The sequence below is a fragment of the Dipteris shenzhenensis genome, chromosome 8, assembly GCF_047967505.1.
Source record: "Dipteris shenzhenensis isolate YYH24624 ecotype China chromosome 8, Dip_SZ_1.0, whole genome shotgun sequence".
Lineage (NCBI taxonomy): Eukaryota > Viridiplantae > Streptophyta > Polypodiopsida > Gleicheniales > Dipteridaceae > Dipteris > Dipteris shenzhenensis.
In genome coordinates, this window is record NC_141603.1 from 2,476,634 (window position 1) to 2,502,019 (window position 25,386).

Sequence of the window (25,386 nt, forward strand, 5' to 3'; positions counted from 1 at the left end):
GATGCCATTTGTGGGATAAGCGAGGCAATAACTGGGATCGATGATAATAATGATATTGGCCATGAAGTTCTCATTGGGCTGGAAGACATAGATGCAATTTGTGGGACATGGATTGATTCAGACATTGTTTCAAACATTGGTCATGATGTTCGCACTAAAATGGAGCCAATTCAACAACGTACTTTTGGTTTCAAACTATTGGCTTCAATGAACTCAATGTCTAAAAGATTGCCATTTCCAAGGTATTACAGGTCGACAAATAGTTCTCAAGACCATTCCACATTTGACTTCACAAATGAAGATGCAGGAGAAATGCAGTCTGAAATGGACAACGATGTCATGTCGAACAGGAAAAGAAAGCTGCTAGGCTGAAAAAGAAAGTATGTAAGTGTAAAGAGGCGATGAATCATGGCACCAATTCCAGAAGCCAAGAGGCATGTAATGCTATCCAAACAGAATATACAAGAAACTATAATGAAAGTTTGCTGCAAGAAACTTTGCCTTAGATGAGTTACAAAGGAAGATTGTGAGGCTATACGTGTAGGTATTTGGAGCAAGATAGGGCCAAATAGACATAATTATCTTCTTCAAGAGTTTTCTTGCTTCCTTTGACAACCTGAAGACAACGCTATGCAAACCTCGGTTGATGCCGATGGTTAATGGACTAGTCATATGTAACCGAGAATACCAGTTGTTTAGTGCATTATCACATGGTACCTACTAGGGCATATGGGCAGAGGTCAAAGATAAGGTGATTCATAGAGTTCATGGAAATGTATGCAAGTTAAAAGGACAAAGAAGCGCCTTGAATGCAGCCGCAACTTTAAAGTAAATCCTTGAAGACAATACATTGCCACAACCTCATCTTTCACAAACAATGCCAGATGGAAGTATCATGTGCCAACATCATCTTCCTCTAGGAATGACAAAGAAGGTGGTGCTAGAGTCCGTTAACAGAACATTACAAGACAGAGAAGAGAGAAAATTTTCTAGAGCTACTTTTTATAAAATTTGGCATGGGCAATTTTGCAATGTGAAGACTCCATCAAAGCAAAGAATGTCAAAATGCAAAACATGCGATGAATTGAAAAATGCCATTGAGCATATAAATGCGAGAAATGTCGAGGAAGAGAGAAATCCACTTGCATCATGTGCAAGATGCTAGAATGGTGTATGCTTCATGGAGAGAGGAAGCTGTTTTAGATATTAGGAAGTCTATGTGCATCACCATTGATGGGAATGGATCAGAATACAACAACTTTGCCTACATTCAAACGCACCCCACCTCCATTGGAGGGTAAACGCAGACTTAAAACACACTTGTGTGGAGTATTATTACACGGATTCAGACTCTTTTGTGATCTATGGATTGATTGCTTGCATGAACATGATAGTAACCAAGTAGCAACATCCATCATGAAAGCAATACAAAAGGTCAAGGATGCACGTGGACGTTTACCTCGCATCTTGCGTATATAGGCTGATAATTGATGGAGAGAAAATAAGAATAGATACATTTTTGCTTTGTGCTCTATGCTAGTTGGTTTGAAAATATTTGAACAAGTGGAAGTCTGTTTTCTTCTTGTCGGCCATACACACGAAGACATAGATCAAATATTTAGCGTTATCTTTAGAGAGTTGAAGTCTAGGGATGTTTTAACAATGAATGACATGAAACGTCAAATTGGAAAAAAAATCAGAGGTTCTTGAAAGGAAGAGTTAGAAGTGGCTATCTTAGAGAGGATGGTAGAGTGGAGAGCATTCATAGAGCCTCATTTAAAATAAAGAGATGATGCACTATGTGGACACACAAATCCACACTACCAGTTTAGCATGCATGACAACACTCCAGTGATGCAGTGGAAGTACTTGTTGGCTCTTTCCCACGGCTTTCGTAGGAAGAGTAGGGTATTCTCAGTATGCAGGGTTCCGAGGCTTTTTGTCACCTATAGATATATCGGGGTTGTCGTTTGTAGTATACGTGTAGCTTAGGACATCGAGTCGTGTTCCGGTGAGAGACGTAGGCTTAAGTGTGGTAAGCAAACATAGTGCATGCATGTGTAAAAGGAACATGTAGATTCTAGCTGTTGTAATCTCTTTGATGATCTTGTTATACTTCTCTCGGTTTTATCGTAAGCCCTTTCTCATTTGAACCTCGTCGTGGACTCAGTTGCATGGTCACTAGACTGGTTGCAATTTCCAAATATCTGCGCTATTGTTTTTGCTCTCGATTCCAAGTGCACGTAATTAGCTGACTCTTTTCCTTTTTGCTCGATCATTCCTTTCCTAACTTTGGAGGCCAATTAGTCATGGGTTATTGTAGCTTTGGACTTGCCGCTTACGAAAGATCTCACTCAAAGCTTAGATTTCCACTTCTCTGCCAATGTTTACAACTTCGATCTATCAACACATACTGTGAATTCATTTCTGCATTCAATTCTGAATGGTCTATCAGATTGTGGTGGACGTTCACCATCCAAGCTTGACAAGTTTAGTGATTGATTTGCTAATGGCATAGCTAAGATTTGTGGAAAAACCTATATGATAGTGGACTACCCTTGACTTCTAAGCACAAAGAGCAGTGGCTCTTGATCTTGGCATCTTTATACGTTGTGCAATAGAGGAAACAAAATTCCAAGAACTTTAGCTCAATGATAAAGTCTCGATCGTCACCTTCTAAGGAGAATATGAAACCCATGCTCTGATACAGATCTACTCATATAAAATTTCAAGTGGAGCCATGGAGGCATAGTTGTCAAGGTTGGTGTCTACATTTTTTGCATACTTAGCTGCTAATCCGAAATCCAAAAGCTATATTGAAGATTGGAAGTATCGTCACACAACATCTGCTATCAACTAGAATCAAGGATGCGTACCAAATCTCATGAGTATGATCATTATATTGACCTAAAAAGATAATGGAGGCATAAAACTAAAAGCATCCCTACTTCAAGTTGTCTCATTAATAATACAGAGCGGATTGTGGTAGAGAAAGAGCTTATCTTTGAGGCATTTTGGAACGAGTGGGTTTTACAAAAACCACTGAAGTTAATAATGTAGCGATCTAACTGTGTACAACATTGCACATGGCTTAAATAGGATTCAAGAATTGGACAAAATGGTTTCGTTCATAGGTGGAGGAGGATTTGCGAGTTCAATCCGTCCTTTGAAACTCTCCCAGAGATTGGGACAATTTCGTAGGAGGATTCCGATGGGAATTGACACCACAGGGCATTTCAGGATGCTAGAGAGTACGGCTCCTTCAAGTTGACGTGGCGGTATATTATGTTGTGGAGTCTGTTGTTGGAATAGAGGCACAAGTACAGTATCAATACTTTGTGGGGCCAAGTCATGGATTGGGTCTTGAGCTTGTTTCTCATCCTCAAATTGAGCTTATTCCTTTTGTACCCATTGTTAAAGTGCCTGAAAATGAGCCTTCTCCACCTCTGCATTTGGGTATTGAGCTTCTTTTATTTGAGGCTCGGGAGTTGATGTGGATGAGCTCGGCTGCTCATTGCTTGGCGGAGGTGGAGGCACTTGTGCTTTCTTTTTAAGAAGTTTCTTTGGTTGGATTGGAATGTTAGGGTCCTTTGTGGCCTCTTTCTGTTGGCATGTAATTACATTTATAGGTTGTGATATTACACTTACCGGCGGACCCAGACTTTGATGGTCCACCCCAATGATGCCGATTGGGACGTCAGGATTAACCTCTGTTTGTTGTGGGACTTTATTTTTCATAGGACAATCCATACAGGCATGTCCTATGCCACAATCTCTATAGAGTGGTTGGAATGTAGCGGGGCTACCACGATGAGGGCACTCTACGATCCGATGATTTTCTCCACTACCATAGCACTTGATTGGTGCTCGATATGTGTTGGGACGTACTTGATTTGCATAAACTGGTATTAGATCCTCTACACCTTCTACGTAGTACACTGGGTACTTTGTTTCATACTCAAATGACGAGTCTACTTCCTCAGCTTGTAATTGATGTATTGGAACTGCCTGAGGAGCTAGATTTGGTGCTCTTAGATATGGTCGTGGATTTGGATTCCTGAGTAGTTGTGGGACTTGTGTCCAAATGGGAAGAGGATTTAAGCCTTGGAGCTGGGGGCGCTTATGCAAGTGCCGGCGGTTGCCTGTACACTTGCATGGATGCCGTATGGTATTGTTAAGGTTGAGGCGGGTTGTCGCACATGTTGAAGATGCAATTGTTTTCATCATGGCCATCGACGACGCAGATACGGCACCACAACCTTGGCGGTGGATTTGCTTGTGCAGTGATCCTGGCTCCATGTTGGCATAGAGACACTATCAAAGACCCGAACTTCAATTCTAGCATTCTCAGCCTCTGTTCCAAGGTCCCAAGGAAAACCTAAGCCACCATCGGCATAGGCACCTCCTTCAGGTCCACCACTCCACTCAAGGTCAAGACCACCGCCTCTTGGATGATCCCATGAGGGACTAGAAGGAGTATGCACGGCAAATGGGCCCTTACTTGGAAACACCTTGCCGATGGAAAAGTTATCGCACGGTTTTTGACGTAAAAAGTATTGGAAATATGAGCCGCATGTGCGGATGAAGCTCGATCAAGAGGCTTCAGAAAAGGGAAGTCAAGAAGAGCCTAACGAAGGTCAGGACCACCGCCTCTTGGATGGTCCCCTGAGGGACTAGAAGGAGTATGCACGGCAAATGGGCCCTTACTTGGAAACACCTTGCCGGTGGAAAGGTTATGCCACAGTTCCTGACATTAAAAGTTTTGGAAATATGATCCGCATGTGCGGATGAAGCTCGATCAAGAGGATTAAAAAAAAAGAAGTCAAGAAGAGCCTGACGGATTGGTAAGTGCAACTATTCCGCCCAGTACAGATGGCACGTGTCAAGCTAGTTCAACACCATCAGAGGCCGATCTTCGGGAAGTGCTAGAATACTTCAAGAATTACACAAGTGGCAGTGCGCCAATGGCGATGCCAAGACCACTAAGAGGATTTAAAGTTTAAGAAACCAGTAGCATTGGAGGGACTCCAATCTATGAGGGACCGGCAAAAATGCGTACAATAACCTCGCCCTTGAAGGGGAGAAAGAAGGGCCAGTTTTCATTGGGAAATGGCTTCGGCAAGGAGATGGGGCCAGGCTCAAAGCACTCCTAATGGAATACCGTGACTGCCTGGCATGGTCATGCGGAGGGGTGGAAGAGGTTTCATCAGAAGTGGCAATATGCATGGTGCCTATAAGGGAAGGGGCTCACCCTGAGGTATGTGGGCCTTGTTGCGCAAGTCCTAGGTATGGCACCATGGTTTACGATGAGCTAGAAAAACTTCTAGATGCCGGATTCATCTACGAGATAGAGCACACTGATTGGGTTTCACCCATCGTCATGGTGCCTAGACGCAGCGGGAAGCTCGGGATGTGCGTAAACTTAAGGGGTGTGAGTGCCGCCGCGGTTGGGGATCGCTGTCCCTTGCCCTTGGCTGGAATGGTGTTGGAGAAGGTGGCAGGTTCAGGGATGTGTGGCTTCTTGGATGGCTTCAATGGCTATGACTAAGTGCAAATTGCTCCTAAAGGCCAGTCGGGGGTGGCGTTTGTTGTAGGATGGGGTATTTTTACATGTAGAGTCATGCCATTTGGCCTTTGTGATGCCCCAGCTGCATTCTAGCGGGTCGTGTTCATCGCCTTCAAATCATTTCTAGATGGGTTTTTGTGGGTGCTCTTGGATGGTTTGTGCATCCACTCGGATGAAAAAGACCATTTCGAATGTCTTGAAGCAGTGCTGGTCAGGTGCGGGGAGTAAATCATCTCCCTAAATCCCTCCTAAATCCGGCAAAATGCCAATTCATGGTCACCCACGGGGTTGTTTTGGGACGCGTCGTCTCTCAACATGGGATTGCAACTATCATGGACAAAATCGGGGTCGTCGTGGAATTGCCTCCTCCTACAAATTTCGAAGTGTACAGGTCTTTATGGGACATGTCGGCTATTATGGGAGGTTTATATTACCGTATGCCATGATGGCTAGACCACTTTGCGGGTTGTTGGTGGAATGCTTGTGGACCAAAGAGTGCGACTGAGCCTTTGAGCTTTTGAAGTGGCGCCTGGTCGCAGCGCCCATCCTTATATCTCCCAATTGGGATATTGGTTTTTATGTTCGTGCTGATGGATCCAAGTATGCAATTGGGAGTGTGCTTTGTCAGCCTGCTGGGTGTGAGAAAGGCTGCCCGTTCTGCTTCGCCAGTCAGTGGCTCAATGGTGCAGAGATCGACTATACTACCACAGAACGGGAAGCCCTGGCAATGATGTAACTATTTACTGGCAAATGGTTTTGTCTTCTGCACCGGCCATCAAGCATTGCTTTGTCTTGTGTGGTCGGGTGGCTCCTCTTGCTTCAGGGATTCAGCTTCAGGATAGTGGTCCGCAAAGATGTCCAGCACTGCATTGCCGGTCGCATGTCTCGTGTCAAGTCGAGAGGAGGGGCCGCTAGAGTAGAAGACGGCTTGCTGGATGCCATGCTAGAGTGGTGTGGAGATGTCGTTGGGTGCTTAATGGCAGGAAGACCGCCCCTTGGGATGGAAGCGGTAGCTGCCAGAGGATTGGTTCTGAGAGCTGCACCCTGTCGACTCGTTGCAGGACAACTGTGCGGGACGGGCAAGGACCAAATGTTGGGAAGATGTGTAATGCCTCATGAGATCGTGGCGGTCCTGGGTGAAGTCCATGAGGGCATTGCAAGACGACACTTCCAAGGGGAAGCGACAAGGAAAGTTTTTCTCGAAGGCTATTGGTGGCCAACACTATGGGCAAGTGCCTTGTTTTCGGAAGTCCCTCAATTTTAGACCTCATATCTAAGGGCCTTAGCACATGGATGGGGCTAGCATGGGTTTAGGATGGGATTATTTTTGTCATCATTACTTCCATCCTACACCAAGTGGTCTAGGATGGATTTAGAATGGGAGTAGCCACTTTTTCTCTCATCCTGGACCATGGCCTCTAGACCTTGGCAGCAAGAATGGGTTCCCCTTTTTTAGGGATTCAAAAACATGGAAGGATGACATGTGTCCTTGTCCCCACAAGGTCCCCACCTCTTAAACACATGAAATGATGCCATGTGTCCTCTTCCTCCTAAACCCATCCCTAGTTCTTTTTTTGTTAGCACATGGTGGGATGGGAATAGGATAGAAATATGCATGGGATTACTTGGGACCACCTTTTCCCATTCCCATCCTATTTCTTCCCATGTGCTAAGCCCCTAAGAGTTTACAATGCACCACATGGTTTCACATGATTTTCGTGCGGAGTGCACGAATTTGGCCGTTATTTTCAAACAGCCCATTACGTTGATACCCCACGAGGCGGACGTGTTTGACGAATTAGAGCCGTGTCTAGCTTTCACCTTCTTCGTCACGTGGTAAGCTCTGGCTATGACATCCGTAAGCTCTGGAGCTCTTGGCTATGGCGTCATCACCACCTTCTCCTCTTCCTCCTTCCTTGCTCCTCCTCCTCACTTGTCTCCTCCTCCTCCTCCTCCCTTCCTCCTCCGCTGGCCCCATCACTCCCGAAACTTGCTCCCCCTCCGACCCCCCTTGCCCTTCCCTCGTTGCCTACCTTACCCGCTCCAACCTCCTCCTCTCCTTCATCTCCTCCCTCTTCTCAGTCTCCCCCCTCACCCTGTTCTCCTTCAACAACTTCAATCCCTCCTTGAACCTTTCCCAGATCGTTGTTCCCTTCGGCAAATTGCTTCGCATCCCTGAAACCAGCTGCGGTTGTGGCCCCCAGCGCCAGCGTATCCTCACCTCCGTAAACTACACTGTTGTTCATGCCGGAGACACCCTCTCATACATTGCTAATAGTTACTACTTTTTTCTCGTCACGTATCAAGAAATCGCGGCCGCCAACAATATCTCCAATCCCAATCTGATCTTCATTGGGGACGTGTTTACGATACCCATTCCCTGTGCCTGCCGCAACGGCACCGACGAGGGCCATGCAGCCGAGTTTCTGTCTTACGTTGTTCAAACGGAGGACAATCTGAGCGCGATTGCGAGCGATTTCAATACAACAACAACTGCTCTGGCGACTATTAATAGTTTGGGGACCAACTTTTCACTGCAACCGTACTCGACGCTCTTCATTCCTATAACAGGTTCAGTTTCCGGACCTGTTTTAGCCTCAGCTTGCATTTTCTTAGCACTTGGTTCCTTGCATTCGAATTGCCATGATTTCTGCAACCAAGTTGGATTTTAAAATTTGCAGAATGATGTATCGATTCGATTTGCATTTCCTGATAGTGCGCCATGCGGGGCAACCGACCTCCAATTCAGTTCGGGGATTAAGGATTGCCCCTGAATCAAGCGACGGTACACAAGCTTGTCTAGGGACATTTCGCCCAGTACCCCGGGGATTAAGGATTGGCCGTGAATCAAGTCGTCCGGTACACAAGCTTGTCTGATAGCTTACGTAGGGACATTTCGCCCAGTACCCATGGGTTCACTTTGTATCCTGATGCCAGCACTCAATTCGAAGGCCAAGTCTGTGGCACCTTCTCCAGGACCGTGCAGAGCAGATCCGCTTCTCCCTCACTCAGCAAGAACCTGTTCAACAACCGCTCGATAGATCAATCTGCATTTCCCTGGTCCTAGCTGTCAGCCCATGTCCTGATTCCTTTACGACACAGGCTCCTGTGAGGTTGAGGAGAACAAAAAAGCAAGCTCAACCGAACAAGAGGGCACTGAACGGAAGCAAGAACGAAATACAAGATGATGCAAATGCAAAGAGGCTCAGGGCCCTAAACGATCACTGCCTAATCCATATATATGAAATGGTAGATACTGTGAAGAGAGAGAGAGAGAGAGTTGGACATGTAGGACCCGACTGCCACTAAGGACTTACCTACACCCCTTAGCTAGAACCCATGAAGGGTTTCATGCGACTAACATGAACGAACATCACCCAATTATTATGTAGACGTTGGAGCTTGTAGGTGTACTTTCGAATTTGTTGCAATGCCTTATAGGGTTTGAGCCAATTGTGAATAAAACTTTCGGAAATGCCCTTCTTGCGCGCTGGATAATAGATCACCATCGTTATACTGCACGTCTTGACGGCCAGTATTATAATGACGATATGGTCTTGCTTGGGCTATCCGGAGATTGTTGAGCATTGCGGATCTCAGAACTGGTTGAACCTGTTGAAGATGGTGGTACCAGTCGATTGCGTCCTTGAACCAGGCCTAAATTTGTAGGTCTGGTAGCTGGGGAGGGAATTGAGGGTCACGTCCATATAGGCTCGAAAAGGTCTGATGCGAATTGATGCCTGAACGGTGGTATGGTAGGCATGAAGAACGTAAGGCAAAATCTGGTTCCAGTTATCATGATTCGGGTTGATGTAGACCTTGATCATCTGCTTAAGAGTCTTGTGCAATCTTTCGGTGAGGCCCACCGTTTGATGATGATGCGGGCTCGAGAAAGAGAGATCCACTCCTAAGCATTTGCTCAAAACTTCCATCACTTGCGACGTGAAATTTGTGCCTTGATCCGGAATAATGGTGGCTGGACAAGAACGCCTAAAAGTCACATTATCTAATAGAAGCTTTGCCATAGTGTCAGCTGAAATCTCTGGAACTGCAAGCGCTTCACACCACTTGGTTAAATATTCTGTGAACTATGATATACTTGTTTCCTTGCAAAGATTGCGGAAAAGGACCAACAACATCCCAAGCGACTAATTCAAAAGACTCAGTTACCTATATGCTATGAAGAAAACCAAGCGGCTTGAAAGTTGGCGGTTTCGTGGTTTGGCAAACTTGACAGGCTCGTAAACGTGCAGTAATGAAAGGTCACATTTTTTGCCAATAGTAATAGGTTCTAAGGGCTTCTAGGACACTATATATTCCCAAATGTCTGAACAATGGATGGGCATGGAAATTGCTTGAAAAATGAGAACAAAGAACGGTGGCTACGTAAAGGCGGGGTTCATGGTTTGTAGCAATGAAAAAGAGCAAATTGCCTCTCGATTGGAATTTGTTGCAACAAAACATCTCCTAAACCTTCGTTAGAGGCATCAGTTCGTAATAAGAATGGCTTCCAGAAATCAGGATACTTCAGTACTGCGGTAGAAGACAACATCTGCTTCAATCTTTTGTATGAAGCTGCACAAGCAGGTGTCCAATCAATTTGGCTCCCTTCTTCAGTAGTTGGTGCAACGGATATGTCACCTTTGCATATCTGGGTAGAAATCTGGTTGTGAAAGCTACCATCCCTAGAAATCTCTGCAACTGTTTCACTGATTGAGGTTTTGGACAGTCAGAGATTGTTTGGACTTTTTTTGGATTCATTTGGATACCAGCATGTGAAATGATGAAACCAAGGAACTTGAATTCAGTAGCATCGCATTTGCATTTCTTGAGTTGCAGTAAGATTATTTTGTTGTAGTCACCTTAGGACTTCTTCAAGCACAACCATATGTTGCTCCCACAAATCCATGTGAATCAATGTACACAACGAGCACCTTCTGTTGTATCAAATCGTGGAATAGATTATTAACCATTCTTTGAAATGTGTTTGCTGCATCTGACAATCTGAAATGCACTACTTCGAACTGGTATAAATTAGTAAGAGTCCGAAAAGCTATTTTTTCGGCATCATGTGGATCCAAAAGTATTTGCCAATATCCGGATGCCAAGTCGAGAGACGTGAAGAACTATGAAGATCCCAGCTGATCCAACAAGTCATCCAAGTGTGGGAGAGGGTAAACATCATGAACTGTCACGACATTCAAGGGGCAAAAATCGATAAAAAAAAGGAGATCATGGTTTGATGTCTTTGTGAGATGAGGTTCTGCTGCCCAAGGGCTGGATGAAGGCCGTATTACCTGCTTTTGTAGCATCTCAGCCACTGCCTTGTTGATGCATTCCTTCAATTTTGGTAACCGCCTAATAGATAGCCATCTTGCTGGGGTGTTGTTCTACTGTCTTGATATGATGGAGGATGAGGGAAAAAGTACGAGCTGGAACTGTTGAATCGGCTGTTACTCCGAGTTGCATAAGTTACTTTATGATATGCATCAGTCTACAAATGGGCCAACTGTCATTTATTGTGACAACATGAGCAGTATACACTTGGCAAATAACCCAATCTATCATACTAGAACAAAGCACATTGAGGTGCATTATCACTATGTGCGAGAGAAGGTTCTAGTAGGTTTAATTGTTCTAGTTTATGTCAGCACAGAGAAGCAGGTAGCTGACATATTCATGAAGGCATTGGGTACAGAGAAGCTGCGCAAGTTCAGAGACCTACTTGGTGTACATGGATTGAGCTCGAGGGGGAGTGTTGAGATATTGAGCTCCACTGGTGACATGCCAGGGTGACTGTTGTGCATTTATGTAACCGACTTTTAGCTGCAGATGCGGTTGGTACACTGCCCATGAATAATAGCTAGATGACAACTATCTTTCTTTACTCTATTTTCTTAAGGTTTTAGTCCACAAGTGACATGTCAGGGTGACCGTTGTGCATTTATGTAACTGACTTTTAGCTGCAGATGCGGTTGGTACACTGCCCATGAATAATAGCTAGATGACAGCTATCTTTATGTACTCTATTTCCTTAAGGTTTTAGTGCATGATGAAGACAATCAAAGAAAAAGAAGAGAGAGAGAGAGTGCATGTGTGTGTGGGGAGAGGAGAGAGATAGGGGGCAGAGGGGGGTGGGTGTGCAAATGATTACCCCTCAATCAACATCACATGGCAACCTCACCTAGCTGATTCTTTAAGTAAACTAAGCATAGAGCCAAGCCAAGCAATGCGTATGGTGTAAACTTGAATTTTTATTTCTTGAGACCCAGTGGAGCGGGACTCTAACCCATCGTAGATGGGCCATGCTGCTCGTACACAATAAAAACAAATAATATGGATTTGCCTCATTTGTAGCATTCCATTCGGGAATAGTTGAGAAGTGAATCCTATAGTCTATTCAAAAATCCACGCCTGACAGTATCGAGTTTGTTGAGAGTCTACACCTACACATACTGACATGCACAGCTCAGAAATATCTTCTCTGTCAAAACCTATAACCTCAATTAACTGATGCATGCAAAACACAATCAAATATTTCCATGTGGGAAGCATAAAAGATTCAAAAATAAAATATTTTACATTTGGAAAGAGAGGAATCGTTTCTATACCCTTCTCGCACAGGTCAGGCCAAAAAGATCAATGGAACTTGTTAAATCATCTGTACAAATTGTTTAAGTCCACGTATAGGGGATTTCTTCAGGGGAGGGCATTCCAAGCACCTAAAGCAGCCGGATTGGCTTAGATGGCAGCTCTGAGCCATCCAATTGTGATACTTTCGGAATGGGAATATTGTCCCCCAATTTTCAATGCCGCCCCCCATCAATATCTCGCCCTTGCTGCGGCCCACTAGAGCCTTTGGATCTAAGAGAAATCATTCCCTTGCTTTGAGATCCATTGGATCTCATTGCATCCAGCGGCTACAAATGTCTCTGCCCGCGACGAACCTCTGCCCTTGGATTCACGGTAGATCCGATGATCTAAAAGAGGCGTTCTCCATGTAGTGTCAGATCACGAGCCATCCTATGATCCAAAAGTGTACACGTGGCATTAAAAGCCCCTCCATGTTGGAGAATGGGCTGTGGTCGGACATTTCGGGATGGAAAGCGGCTAGAAAATGGCTTACGAAACTGCTCGAAATCTGGCTTGTGATCGCTTCCGACACTTCCTGCTCAGAATGCCCGACCACAAGATGTGAAGGGCTCGCAGAAGGCGGGCGTAGCGAGTGGTGCCACGTGGTAGTTTGATGGCACAGTTAATGAAGGCCACTTTTTGTGTCCTAATTGGATGGCGGAGATTTAATCTCCACTGACTAGAGACGTTTACTAAGAGCTTGAGCGAAGTTGAGCCTTGGCTTCTTGAAATTCTGTCTATTGCGGAACACACATCCAAGGGCCTATTCCCACGATGTCCAAGTGTGAGAAGTTGCTTAGGAGGGATGATGAATCTACAACGGACCATCCAAGCCACACATAGGGTGCATAGGTTACACAAGGAGTAGATGCGAGTGAACATGGAGTAAATTCAGGCAGAGCAGAGAACGAAAATATAGCCGGTGGCACAAATCAATTGGATGGGGCACTATCCCAGAAAGTTTTTTCTGCAAGGGCCACCGATTGCTCAAACGGATCCATGCATGAATTGCAGAGGTAGCGAAACCACCGCCCAAGTGTGCACACCTTCGGATCATGGAAAATGGAGTTCTCCATGAGATCTGTCTGGTGGGTGGGTGTGTGGCCATGCCTACTCTCAAAACAAAACCAAAACAAATGACTAAACACTCTCAGGATTTGGGAAGGACAATCTCACAACTCGTGATAAGATTGGATTGTCAAAATCGATTTTCTAATCAACAATTCTTCTATCTTGAGCCATAGATCCCGAAATCAATAAATCTGAGTCCATTCAAAATCTTTTTGGCATGGACTCGTTGAGCTATAAAGGAGGAAATATCAGATGATGAAGGTATAAGTCACCAACCTGTTGTTACACCACCGAAAAAGCCATTGCCGCGATGGGTAAGGTAGCTCTACGACCATGATAACCAGATGCCTATGTCTGTTGAGCAGCATGCAGATGGACCAAGGCCGTCTCAGAGAATCGAGGAGCAAAGGAGGGCTTCTGCTCACATAGTCAATATGGCCTTGATGGCTGAGATTATTGCAAAAGTAAAGGAGCCTACGAGTTTGGAGAAAGCACTTGCAGACCGAGATTGGAAAAATGCTATGCAAGTAGAATATGACAGCATCATGAAGAATGAAACTTGGGAGCTGGTAGATCGACCACCTAACAGAAAGGTTATTGGTACCAAGTGGGTTTGGAAGGTAAAGTACAAGGCTGATGGGACTTTGGAAAAGTACAAAGCCAGATTGGTTGCATAAGGATTTTCGCAGGTTGAAGGGTTTGATTTTCAGGAATCTTTCGCTCTGACTACCAGAATGACCACTATTCACACAGTACTATTGGTGGCTGCTCATAAAAAGTGGCCAGTTTATCAAATGGATGTTAAATCAGCATTCTTGAATTGTGACCTCAAGGAGGAGGTGCTCAGCCACCTGGGTTTGAGGCCCCCCATTTTGAGAACAAGGTATGTAAGCTGAAGAAGGCTCTATACGAGCTGAAACAGGCCCCAAGAGCATGGTACCAACAGATAGACAAATTCTTTCATAAATTAAACTTCAAAAGATGTGCCTCAGATGCTAACTTGTATGTGTACAGGAAAGGTGGAAAAACTGCTATTATTGTTCTATATGTGGATGATCTCCTTATTACAGGTGACTATGAAGACATGATCCAGCAGACTAGAAAGGCGTTGAGCACAGAGTTTGAGATGACAAACTTAGGCTTGATGCACTACTGTTTGGGGATTGAAGTCTGGCAAGAGCCAAGCAAGATCTTTATCTCTCAGCAAAAATATGCAAGGGAGATCTTGAAGGCATTTGGTATGTCCGAATGCAAGGAGATAGCTACACCTATGGAGGTAAATGTGAGGTTGTGTATGGAGAATGCCTCACCACCAGTAGACATCGGGAGGTACAGGAAGTTGGTCGGCAGTCTCATCTATCTATGCAACACGAGATCGGACATCAGTTTTGCTGTTGGCATTTTAAGCAAGTTCTCCAATAAGCCCGAGATAAGCCCCAGGAGAATCATTGGAATGTAGGGATGCGAGTGCTCAGGTATGTGAAGGGCACTCTTGATTATGGCATCACCTATGGTACGGGCACCCCCTAATGGCACCACGTGGCGCAAGGGCGATTCGAAGCGAGGTTGACATGTGCCGTGCCACCTGGCTCATTGGTCTCTGCCCCATCTTTTGTGCCACATGCATGCCATATCATCAATTCTGAGCGCCATCTTCTGTACGCTGCCATGTCATCAGGTTCGCACATGCCATGTCATGCATTCTAAATCTCCCGCCAGTCTCCGTTTACTACGTTGTCCATGATTCTGCCTATGTCTAGCGCGCATGATTCGGCGTGACGGCTACTTAGACTCTGGACTGGAGTGTGCTACAGTATGCCAAGCTAGCGCCACACACTCTGGGTTCTACCCTCTGCACTGCGCCTCTAGGTTTCGCGGACTATGGCGATGCCACCTCAGTCACTCTGTGTCTGCATCTGCCTCGGATGTGCAGCAACTGTGGCCACGTCATTGCTCTCTGCTTGCGTCAACCACGCTAGTTGTGCTGTCAGTCAACCCAGCCCGTGTGGCCATGCCATGTCACTACCTTCTGCTCTGCAACCTGAGCCATGTCACCACCCTACGCACAACTGTGTCTGTCCCTATACATGTCTGTGCGTGCCACGTGTCAGAGTGCATGGTTGTGCGCCTCGTCTACACCGTTGTGCCACGTTATCGTCTGCACTATTGCATGCCACGTCATGTTTATGTCTTGCTAGTTTTTAAATTCTATGACCGTTGATTGATGGTCTGCAAGTTCGCTTCAGCTGCGTGCCAGTAGTCTGAATGTTGACTCCCTGAGTGCTCTAACCCGTGAATCTACTGGCACCACGTGCTTCCTTAGCGACGGGCACACAGATCATGGTACAGAGGCCAGTCTGCTTTTGCCTTCTGTGATCACCACATGTCATCCTATCGTGGGATGCTCCTCTACCTACCCCTTCGAAGCTCTCACAAAACCTCTAGAATTGTTCCACGTGGCAACCCCCCCCCCGCGAGAATTTCTCCTCCAAGCCTAGAAACTCCTCCTTTGCTTCCCGAACCTCTTGCGAAGCTCCCTCCTCCTCTTCCCAAACCTCCACAACGCTCCACGTGGATCCTCTCCTTAAAGAATAGTAAGATAAGATAAGAAGAATAGTAAGATGTTGCAGGCAGTGTGGGTTTTCATTTATCGTCGACCTACGATTTTTGAGTAGGCTCGGGATGAGGATGTCCTTGAATTAATGAATCTACCGTGCACTTTAATAGCAAATTTTTGGGACGGCAAGCATTAATTCTTGGAAACTTTGATTATTCCAGTGCAAATTAATGGGGTGATTTCAGCTATGCTTTGGCATCTTGTATTCTATGCACTTCTGCATCGTGTGGTGCAAGCTAATCTAGAGCTCGAAACTATACAGTGGCAATCAAGATATGGTGCTATGGTTTTTCAGGTCAAGTAAACAAGCCCATGAGCTTGTTGGGATAATGAAGCTCAAAACAACGGTGCCATACAGGCTGTGGTATGAGGGGGGGCAGGCCAACGAATTTGAATGGCTACTGTTAAGCAGCCAGTACTCTGGCCCGGAGCACAAGTTTATGAGCATAATTTTTTGTTTTGTGTAGGTTGGAGGATGGTAGCAGGGATATGTCAATCTAGCACTTGTGACTATGAGGGACACTGCCCAATTGTAGCCCTGCTCGAGCCTTGAAGCTCTTCACGTCGTTCCTCCAGGGTCCAACCATGCCTCTCGTCCATGACTAATTTTCTCATCAATTGTAATTTGGCAGCTCAGTTCTTGATGAAAGCTCCCGGCTCCTCATATCTATGATTAAATATGTAATTGAAGATTGCTTGACTCTGACTTCGATTGTCGTTTGCGTTCCATCCCTCCATAGCTCTAAGCTCTGCGCCTCAAATATGTAATTGACGTTACTAGAATCACAGAAGACAAGGCCTCCCTCCAAGCTGCAGCTCAAATCTGTGGGCTGACTAGTGTCAAGTTCCATCCCTCCAATGCTTCAATCTCTGCAACTCAAATCTATGATTGATGGTTTTCTTCAAACGCCCTAAACTTTCCTAGCATTTCTCTATGCAACATATGTGTAGCTTGGATTCGACGCACTGCCCAACTTGCATTGAAGGTAAAAACTTGCTTTCGGTTGCGATTGAACTTGCAAATAATAGACAGTAGATTCAGGTAACCAAAAGCTTGACAGCCAAGAGTCACTCACTTATGCATGCGAGCCGTTGTTTAATCTCATTGCATTGGGTTTTATTTTTTGACTTCCATTGTCTCCACATTTTTGTCTCGTCTTCTGTCTCCTAATGAATATAAGAGGCAACTTCAAACAAGTCATCTACCTTCATCCCGATCTCCTACAGAACATCCTTATTATTGGGTTGTTTCTTCTTTTGGCTTTGTTTTGTCCTTGATCCATTCGCTATGGTTGCCTCTGGAGCACTAGTGTGTGTTTTGTTCATCAGATTTGGAGCGGCATCTTGTACTTGTTAGATAAAGAATTGATGGTGAGAATTCTTACGTAGAGAATTGCAGAGAGAATTGTGCTGTGGATTCTCTACATCTTCAGAGAGAATTGGCCTTACGATAGATTTCGGGGTATATAGTTTGAGGCGAGTGGAGGCGGGACCCATGCAGGCCGGTGGATTTTCACAGCACCGGAGCGGCGATTATAGACATGTGTTTATACACATATGTTTATAAGCACTTGACTATCATCTCCTGCATTGGCAGAGGCTTACGAGCAGAAGTTTGTGGACACGGGTTCAAACCACGCCACTTATAATCTTTTGATCTGAGTATATTTACCGGCGCATGTCGACAAACCATAGGCCCCGATATTTATCCCCCGTGCAGACTCTTGGCGATATTGACATAGTTTGCTAGTGGCTTGAGAATTTCACTGAGAACTCTCTGCATCTTCTCCGTTGTCGTACTTTCATTAGAGCAGGCCTAATGAAAAAAATTCATCTTGTTGCAGTGTGCAAAGCTAATTTCTCGGAAACTGCTATCGACGGTAACCTCACTGTTCCTGATGGAAGCTCCGTCTTCACTGCCAATAACTGCGTACAGTGCGGCTGCTCCAATGGCTCGTAGGTTCTCGCGGTTCTTGCATCGTTTAAAGTAAGCATCGGCCAATTCCCGGCCGAAATCTTGTGCCTGAAACCGATTTGTATTCGGGCTTTTGCAGGTTGTATTGCTCTGCAGCTCCGGCCGCAACAATCGGAAGCTCCTGCTCCACCATCACTTGCAACAGCTCAAATCTCATACTCACTATGGGTGCTTCAAGCGCTGCTGCCGGAATCCACGGATGCCAAGTGGAATCGTGCATCTACAAGGGCTACACCAGCGCTGGAATCATAGCAACGTAAGGACTTTGCCGGGGCTGCGAAACTTTCCCTTGCATCGCCTTCTAATTTTGCAGGCTAATTAGTTTTGATTCTGTTGGATATGGCTCTGTGCAGGCTGGAGACCGAGGTCGACACGACCTGTCCAGGTATGGCGCATAATTTCTGTCTGAATTTTTAGTGGGGAGTGAGAACAGCCAAAATTTGTGAATTTTACCTCTCGAGAGCATGGCTTTGTGAAGATTGGAAGCATATGTTTGTCTGATGGACGGTCATCTTCTCACTGCAGCATCTCCGCCTCCTCCATTGCTGTACTCGCCTTCCCCTTTTGTCAGGTAACTCAATAGTGCCAACCGGATCAGGTCCCGTTGGTTAATCATCCGCAGGAGGCAGCCTCGAACGATTGGACAGATGAATGAAAGGATTTACTCCTGATGGTTTCCGCGGATGCAGGAACGACAATCACTCTGTTGAATCAATGCTCCTACACCCTTTTTCCAAGCTGTGAAGGACTAGTAGACACTGGTCTACCTTACGAAATCGGCACTGGCGACTCCACCTCCGTCGTGGTTGATTCCAAATGGAAAGGGAAATTCTTTGCAGTCGAGAATCAATCTTGGACCTTTAGCGAGAACTTGAGCACCACTACCCTCGCAGAATTCACGCTAGGAGGAGCCACCAATCTCAACTACTACGATGTATCTGTCGTTCGCGGCTTCAATCTGCCTCTCACGATCTCCGCATCTCCCTACTCGACCTTCAAGAACGTCAGTTCATGCGAAAGCACCTCTTGCAATATAACCGATACGTCCCTTGACTTTTGCCCTCCCGCGCTCCGAGTCTATGATAATGGCGCAGTCGTGGCGTGCTCCAGCCCATGCACAGGAATTGATAACGTCACCAGCGCTTGTAACAACTACACTCAAATCTTCAGGAGACTCTGCCCTACCGCTTGCACCTCTCCATCAGATTCTGCATTCAATACAAAGGTTTGCGCTGCAGGTGTCGATTTTACGGTCACCTTCTGCCCGCGTAAGGGCCAATCTGGAATCGGCAGCCCAATAAGCGGAAGCGTACCTCCATCGCATGCACTCCAACGTGTTAGTGGATCTGGGCACTCGATTCGTCCAGTCCCTATTGCGGGAGCTGTATGTTTAGGGGTTCTCGTCAATGTGGGAGTCATTTTTGCGTGTGTGATCGTGACTCGGAGAAATCGACGGACAAAGGAAGGAGAACCAAACATGTCGGGCATTGGTCCGCAGAGGTTTAAGTACAAGGAACTGTATGATGCCACCAAGGGGTTCAGCCCCTCCGAACTACTGGGACAAGGGGGACAAGGAGAAGTTTACAGGTGCATTTTGAGGAGGGGCGGGTTGCAATTAGCAGTGAAGAAGGTGGCAGCTGAGAAAGGTGGCAGGGCAATGCGTGATCTTGTTTCTGAATTGCGCATCATCAGTGAATTGAGGCACCGTAATCTCGTGCAGCTGCAAGGATGGTGCAAACACAAAGGAGAGCTCCTGGTCATCTATGACTACATGCCCAAAGGCAGCCTAGATAAGTTGTTATTCGCAACAAACAATGAATTTGTTATTGACGGGCACATTCGATATAGGATCATTTGCGGCTTGGGCACAGCTCTTTTGTATCTTCACGAGGAAGGGGAAAAACAGGTTGTCCACCGAGATGTGAAACCTAGTAACATCATGCTCGATGCCAATTTTGTGGCAAAACTCGGGGACTTCGGCCTGGCGCGTGTTGTCGATCGTGATGTTATCCCACGTTCTACGACTGCTGCAGGCACCATCGGTTACATTGCCCCAGAGATTGCCACAACTCGCCTCCCAACTGTAGAATCTGACGTTTTCAGCTTCGGTATCGTTGCTCTCGAGGTGGCATGCGGGCGACAGAGCTTTCGAGTAGCATGTGAATCCGGTTTCTTTTTCTTATTGGAAAAGGTGAGGGACATGAGCAAGCAAGGGAGACTAATGGAAGTAGTTGATCCACGCCTGGCTGGACTCTTCGATGTTGATGAAATGGAACGATTGTTTTTCGTTGGTCTGGCTTTCCAGAGAAACGCCCAACCATGAGACAAGTTCTTGCTATTCTAACAAAGCAAGCCCCGGCTACCTTAGACGAGGTTGGGTAACTCCTTAGTGATTCTCCCATGACCTCTTTCAACGCACTTTACACTTCACCCATCATTTCCTTTACGGCACTTCGCATTTTGATCACAACTTTGATGCGGTTTAGCAAGCCCTGCAAGGTGTAGTGTTTGTAATCTCAGAGCTTATGTCGTTGCACTTTGCGACATTTAAGTACCGACGTTTAGCGCACGCAGGGCGCTAATTATCGGTATCGGAAGCGCGCCTCGTGAAGCATCGCTATATAGCGACTTTAAATAAATGTTGCTATATAGCGATGATTTCTAAAGTCGCTATATAGCGATGTTTATCAGAATTGTAAGTGTCGCTATATAGCGACACTGAGATACTTTTTTATAGCGACATTTTACAAAGAGCTTTTTTTCTCATATCAACCTTAAAAGTTAGTTTTCTCCAATGGCAATTTTTTTTAAATTTTCATACATGTTTGATCTTTTGAGAGAATAAAAGTACGAGAGCATGTACATCAAGCCTTTGAAGCTCATATATTCAAGTTTGAGATGAAAAAAATCAATGAAGAGCATTTACATCAATGGTTTCCAAGTCTAACACGCCAAACAAGTCTATCTCTAACTCTATACCGAGTTGATCTCCTATATCATCATCGTACTCTAGCATCATACGTTCACCTAAAAGTACTTGATCATCTTCTTCAATAAAGTGTGGTGATTCTTGATGATCGTTGTCTTCTTCCTCAATATCGTGATCTCCATCTTCCTCCCGTGCGATGTCATTATGTGCATCTTCCTCTTGGCTCATATTGTGATCTTCATCTTCTTTGCTAGATTCATCTAGATCAATTGGATCCGGCATTGGTAGTGGCATCTCCATATCCACATCTCTATCTTCAAAATTTTGCTTACTTCGTGGTGCAACTTGGATCACGTACCACTATCTTGGATCAGAACGATCCGGATGAAAAACCACCTATATTGAAGATGGATGCCAAATGTCGTCAATTATATATATGAAATTATGCTTAACTACATGTATCAATGGATCTTTAAAAACGAAAGCTTCGATTAATTAAATCATTAGTATGCACCTGCACACAGTGCTCGGGAAGAACAAAAGTATCACTTTCATCAGTCCAAAGTTTGGTGGAGTCTATTGCAAAGAAATCGCTACTATCTTTTCTCACTGTCACATGGGGACTGTTGTAAATAGTTTACATCAAGAATGAAAATACTAAATCGTCTGAAATCAACTTCATAGATTTCGGGTATGGTTCCACAATAATCCAACTGTGAGGAGAGAAGATTGGTATCCGAAGCACTTGCTTGGCTATCTTGTGTGAAGTTAGCCATGACTCCATAATCATAAGTGACTCTCTTTGAATCGATGCGTTCCATGCGAAAATGTCATCCATATGACCATAATGCACTGTACTTTTTGTACTGTAAAAGAGCATCATTAAAACAATGAAGATGCATCTATTTTATAGTGTATATTGCCATAAATAATACTTAATTACATCAAGAGGTAAGAAACTTACATGCATCATACATCCAGATGATAACTCTCACTCGCGCTCGTTTATTGTCTCTCCATCGTGTTCGGCTTTACGTAGAGCCAGTTGTAGTCAATCAAGTGACATGTGAGTGGGGAGAAGAGCCAGATCTTGTGGATATGGTTGCGATCGCCTATACATTACTCTGAATCTCGTCCTTGCATTTATTCTTTCTGCTTTAGCCGCTTCATATCTCTCAATCCACTTCTGCATCTCCTTGCTATTGAGGATACAAAACTTATTGAATCTCTCCATTTGCTCTTCGCTCATCTTTCTTTCAATCCCTTTTCCTTAGAGAACCTCGCCAACGATGTGATCATCATCCTTGTTATGCTAAGCTTGTGGCATATCAGGATCCGTGGATGCAAGAAACTCTGTGATATATACTAATGACTCTTGCACAAGCCATCCCTCTGCCATGCTTGCTTCTGGTCTTGCTCTTCGTCTTACAAATCCCTTCAAAGTTTTCATAAACCGCTCGAGAAAAAACATCCACCGACTATGAACGATACCTACAATAGCCACCTCATCAACTATGTGCACAAGCAAGTGGACTTGAGTTGTCATAATGCCGGCGAAGGAAAGTGCTTCTCAAGCAAGCATATGGCTTCAATGGATTCCACCTTATCCTTCTCGATGCTCGATATGGAGATCTCTTTTTGAAATATCCACCTATTTCACATGCCCATGTAAGATATTTTTATAATTAGTCTACAGATTATTCAGCTTAAATTGAGAAAAATGCAATTAATGCGATTTGATAGTAAGCATACCTCACAATACCACTGATCTTGAATATTTTAGTAACATCTTCTTGTAAACACCCTTTTATTGTAATTGGGAGGATGAACTATCAAAGCAACAAAGAAGTCATGTCAACAATATAACATAATCATAATTACGCTAATGTATCACGATTATCGGTACACTAATTCTATAGCTTAGAATACCTATAAGACCTTATGCCAATCATGGGACTTGAGGCCACTAAGCTTATTGTCCTTTGAAAATGCTCCTTTCAAGCAACGCATGTACCCTGTCGGTGTTTGAAAAGAGGCAATGTCCACCTTGACCGCTGCCTCCTCCCTCGTAGAGAGGATCCACGTTGCTTTCGGGAGGACAACTTTTCCCGAAGCATGCAATTGGGGCCACAAATGAGACATCCTATTCATAGCACGCAAGTCTTCTCGCACTCCTCTCGAGTCTTTGGAACCAACCAAGTGTGCCCAAGTAGTAGCCCCCACATTCTTGAAGATAAGCATGGGATCCAAGAGATGATTGATTTGTAACTGACCCCAATAAGGAAGCTCGTGAAAGATTGATAGCCTCTTCATACTAGGAGGAGGTTCCTCTCCATTCGCCCTCCAAGCCTGAATCCAGTCACTTGCCTTCAAATATGATGGTGGTGGATCAAGCTAACCTCCATGTGTGAGATGGTTCAGTGGAAGGTATCGAGCATGACCTTCATAAATATTTTTCCTCATATGTTTGGAGTATCGTGCAAGCGATTTCAAACGCGGTCCACAAACAGGACAAGCATGGTACCCACTTGTAACAAGTCATGCACGCGTGCATGAATGTGTTAGTATAAGACATGCATGCGAAAGAGAGTCATAAAAGCATAATCCTATATTATACATGTAGAGACACAACCACGTACCTGCGCACTCTCCATATCCTGGGTAGTCAGGCATGGTCCACATCAAGATACCCCTGACCAAAATATCATTGGTATGTCTAGGAGCTCTGGAAATATCAAAGACTCGCACTCCTCTCCATAATATCTGTAACTCCTCTATCAAAGGTACCACATACACGTCCATATTTTTTGCCTTGTACTTCCCTGGCACAAGTAGTGCAAGCATGAGGTGTCCCTTTTTTATTGTTACCCATGGTGGGATATTGTAATTCACCATGACTATGGGCCATGTTGACCAAGATGTCGAGCATAACCCTAAAGGATTCACGCCGTCCATGGCGAGCCCAAGATGTAAGTTGCATGGCTCCCTCGCAAAGTCCGGCCACTGATTGTCTATGTGCTTCCAAGCTGCACAATCTGCGGGAATCCTCAATGTGTCATCAGTGGATCGATGAGATGCATGCCATGTCATCAACTCTGCTATGGATTTGCATCGAAACATGTCATAATCCATACCCACTGTTGTTAGCATCTTCTTCGCTTCATCTCTTGATGCGGGCATGGTATTTGGTGCAGGCAACATCTTCTGGAGCAACCTATCATAATTCAAACATACATAGGCTTCGAATAATGATGATTTGGTACACTAATCCATACATGATGATTCTCAAAACAAACAATATCCAAATAATGAGTCAAATTAATGCAAGAGCTAACCTCATTAAGGCGGAGACACTTGTATCCGACCACCCATACTTTACTTGTAGATTCAAGATTGAGAGACAAGCACGTAGTTTAGACATCCTAGCACCCTCGTATAATAGTGTTGATTGCAACTCTCGCATTTTGACCTCAGACTCTGACATCACGTGCACATGCGATGTAGTGCCCCTAAAAATAGAATCCATCATGTCGACCATACCCTCGTCATCATCCGGGAGACTATAGTCTTGCTCAAAGTGTGAAGGTATATGCGTACCCTCGTCAGCCTCCTCATCTTGTTTTAAGATTTCGTGTAAATATAAGATCTTGTCTCAAGGTTTTGTATCATAATAGTATCCAATATTAACCACGAACTTAAGTAGCTTTGACTTACCGATAATCCATCAACACGTGCAACACCAACGGTGGGTACTAGTTCGGGCTCCTCCCCATACATCCACAAGAGGCGCATGATAATACAATGTTGATGTTGTACTTCTCGCTTGCAATGAGTGCAATGACAATACAACCTCTCTGTAAGCCACTTTGTGCTCCCGAGCATTGGCACATCATCTGATGAGCTTCCACTCATCCCTTCCATCTGCACACTTATAAAATCACAACATAAGTTGCAAGGAAATATATTAACAGTAATAAAATAGCATCTATGAGCTTCTTTTTTAACTTTAAAGAATAAGTGTCCTGAGGTGTCGCTATATAGCGATGTTTTGCTCTGTTCCGTCGCTATATAGCGACGATTTGCTCTATTCCATTGCTATATAGCGATCGGCTTTTAAATACAAACGTTGCTATATAGTGATGCTGTGGGCTAAGACTTGGAACCACGTGACACGGCGCTTTCTTTAGCAATCTCTATTCTGAGGAAAGCAATCTCTCCTCCCACCTATATCCAAAGACCTCGCTTTCCTCCTCTCTATTCTCCACTCCTCACCACTACTCACCCCTCTCCCAACACTTGTGCTCCCTCTCCACCCTTCTCCCTCTTTGCTTGTGTGAAAAGAAGTTTTCAAGAAGGTGAGTCTCTTTGAGCAATGTAGGTTCGTTTTTTGTGAGATTTCGTTTTGTGAGTGTTGAAGCATGTTTCTCCTTGTATTGCTAAGGCTATGTACTAGTTTTCATGCTTGATTTTCAAGGATTAAAGACAAAAAATGAGAAGACTCACCTCTTCTAGTCTTGTTTGTATTTCTTTTCCTCCTCTTTCTCCTTGTCTCCTCAATTCAATCCCTTTGAGAAGTTGCTTCTTTAAATCCTCCT

At 44.8% G+C, this 25,386-nt stretch overlaps 1 protein-coding gene and 1 pseudogene across 1 annotated transcript; both read left to right on the forward strand.

The window, feature by feature from the left end:
* Positions 1-7,415: 7,415 nt before the first annotated feature.
* LOC147898956 (lysM domain-containing GPI-anchored protein 3-like) lies at positions 7,416-18,514 on the forward strand. The gene is made up of 5 exons (XM_087378463.1): positions 7,416-8,137; positions 17,732-17,843; positions 17,942-18,118; positions 18,216-18,247; positions 18,388-18,514. Exons 1-5 carry the CDS (start codon positions 7,447-7,449, stop codon positions 18,435-18,437), a joined length of 1,062 nt encoding a protein of 353 aa, XP_087234589.1. The 5' UTR covers positions 7,416-7,446; the 3' UTR covers positions 18,438-18,514.
* Positions 18,507-20,294, forward strand: LOC147898957 (L-type lectin-domain containing receptor kinase SIT1-like; annotated as a pseudogene).
* The last annotated feature ends 5,092 nt before the right edge of the window (positions 20,295-25,386 follow it).

Bases quoted from the DNA above. Each gene is read 5' to 3' on its own strand.
- LOC147898956 (XM_087378463.1), top strand. From the start codon at position 7,447: ATGGCGTCATCACCACCTTCTCCTCTTCCTCCTTCCTTGCTCCTCCTC. The intron at 8,138-17,731 runs GTTCAGTTTCCG...ATCTTGTTGCAG, and splicing joins GCTCTTCATTCCTATAACAG to TGTGCAAAGCTAATTTCTCG. The intron at 17,844-17,941 runs GTAGGTTCTCGC...GGGCTTTTGCAG, and splicing joins TGCGGCTGCTCCAATGGCTC to GTTGTATTGCTCTGCAGCTC.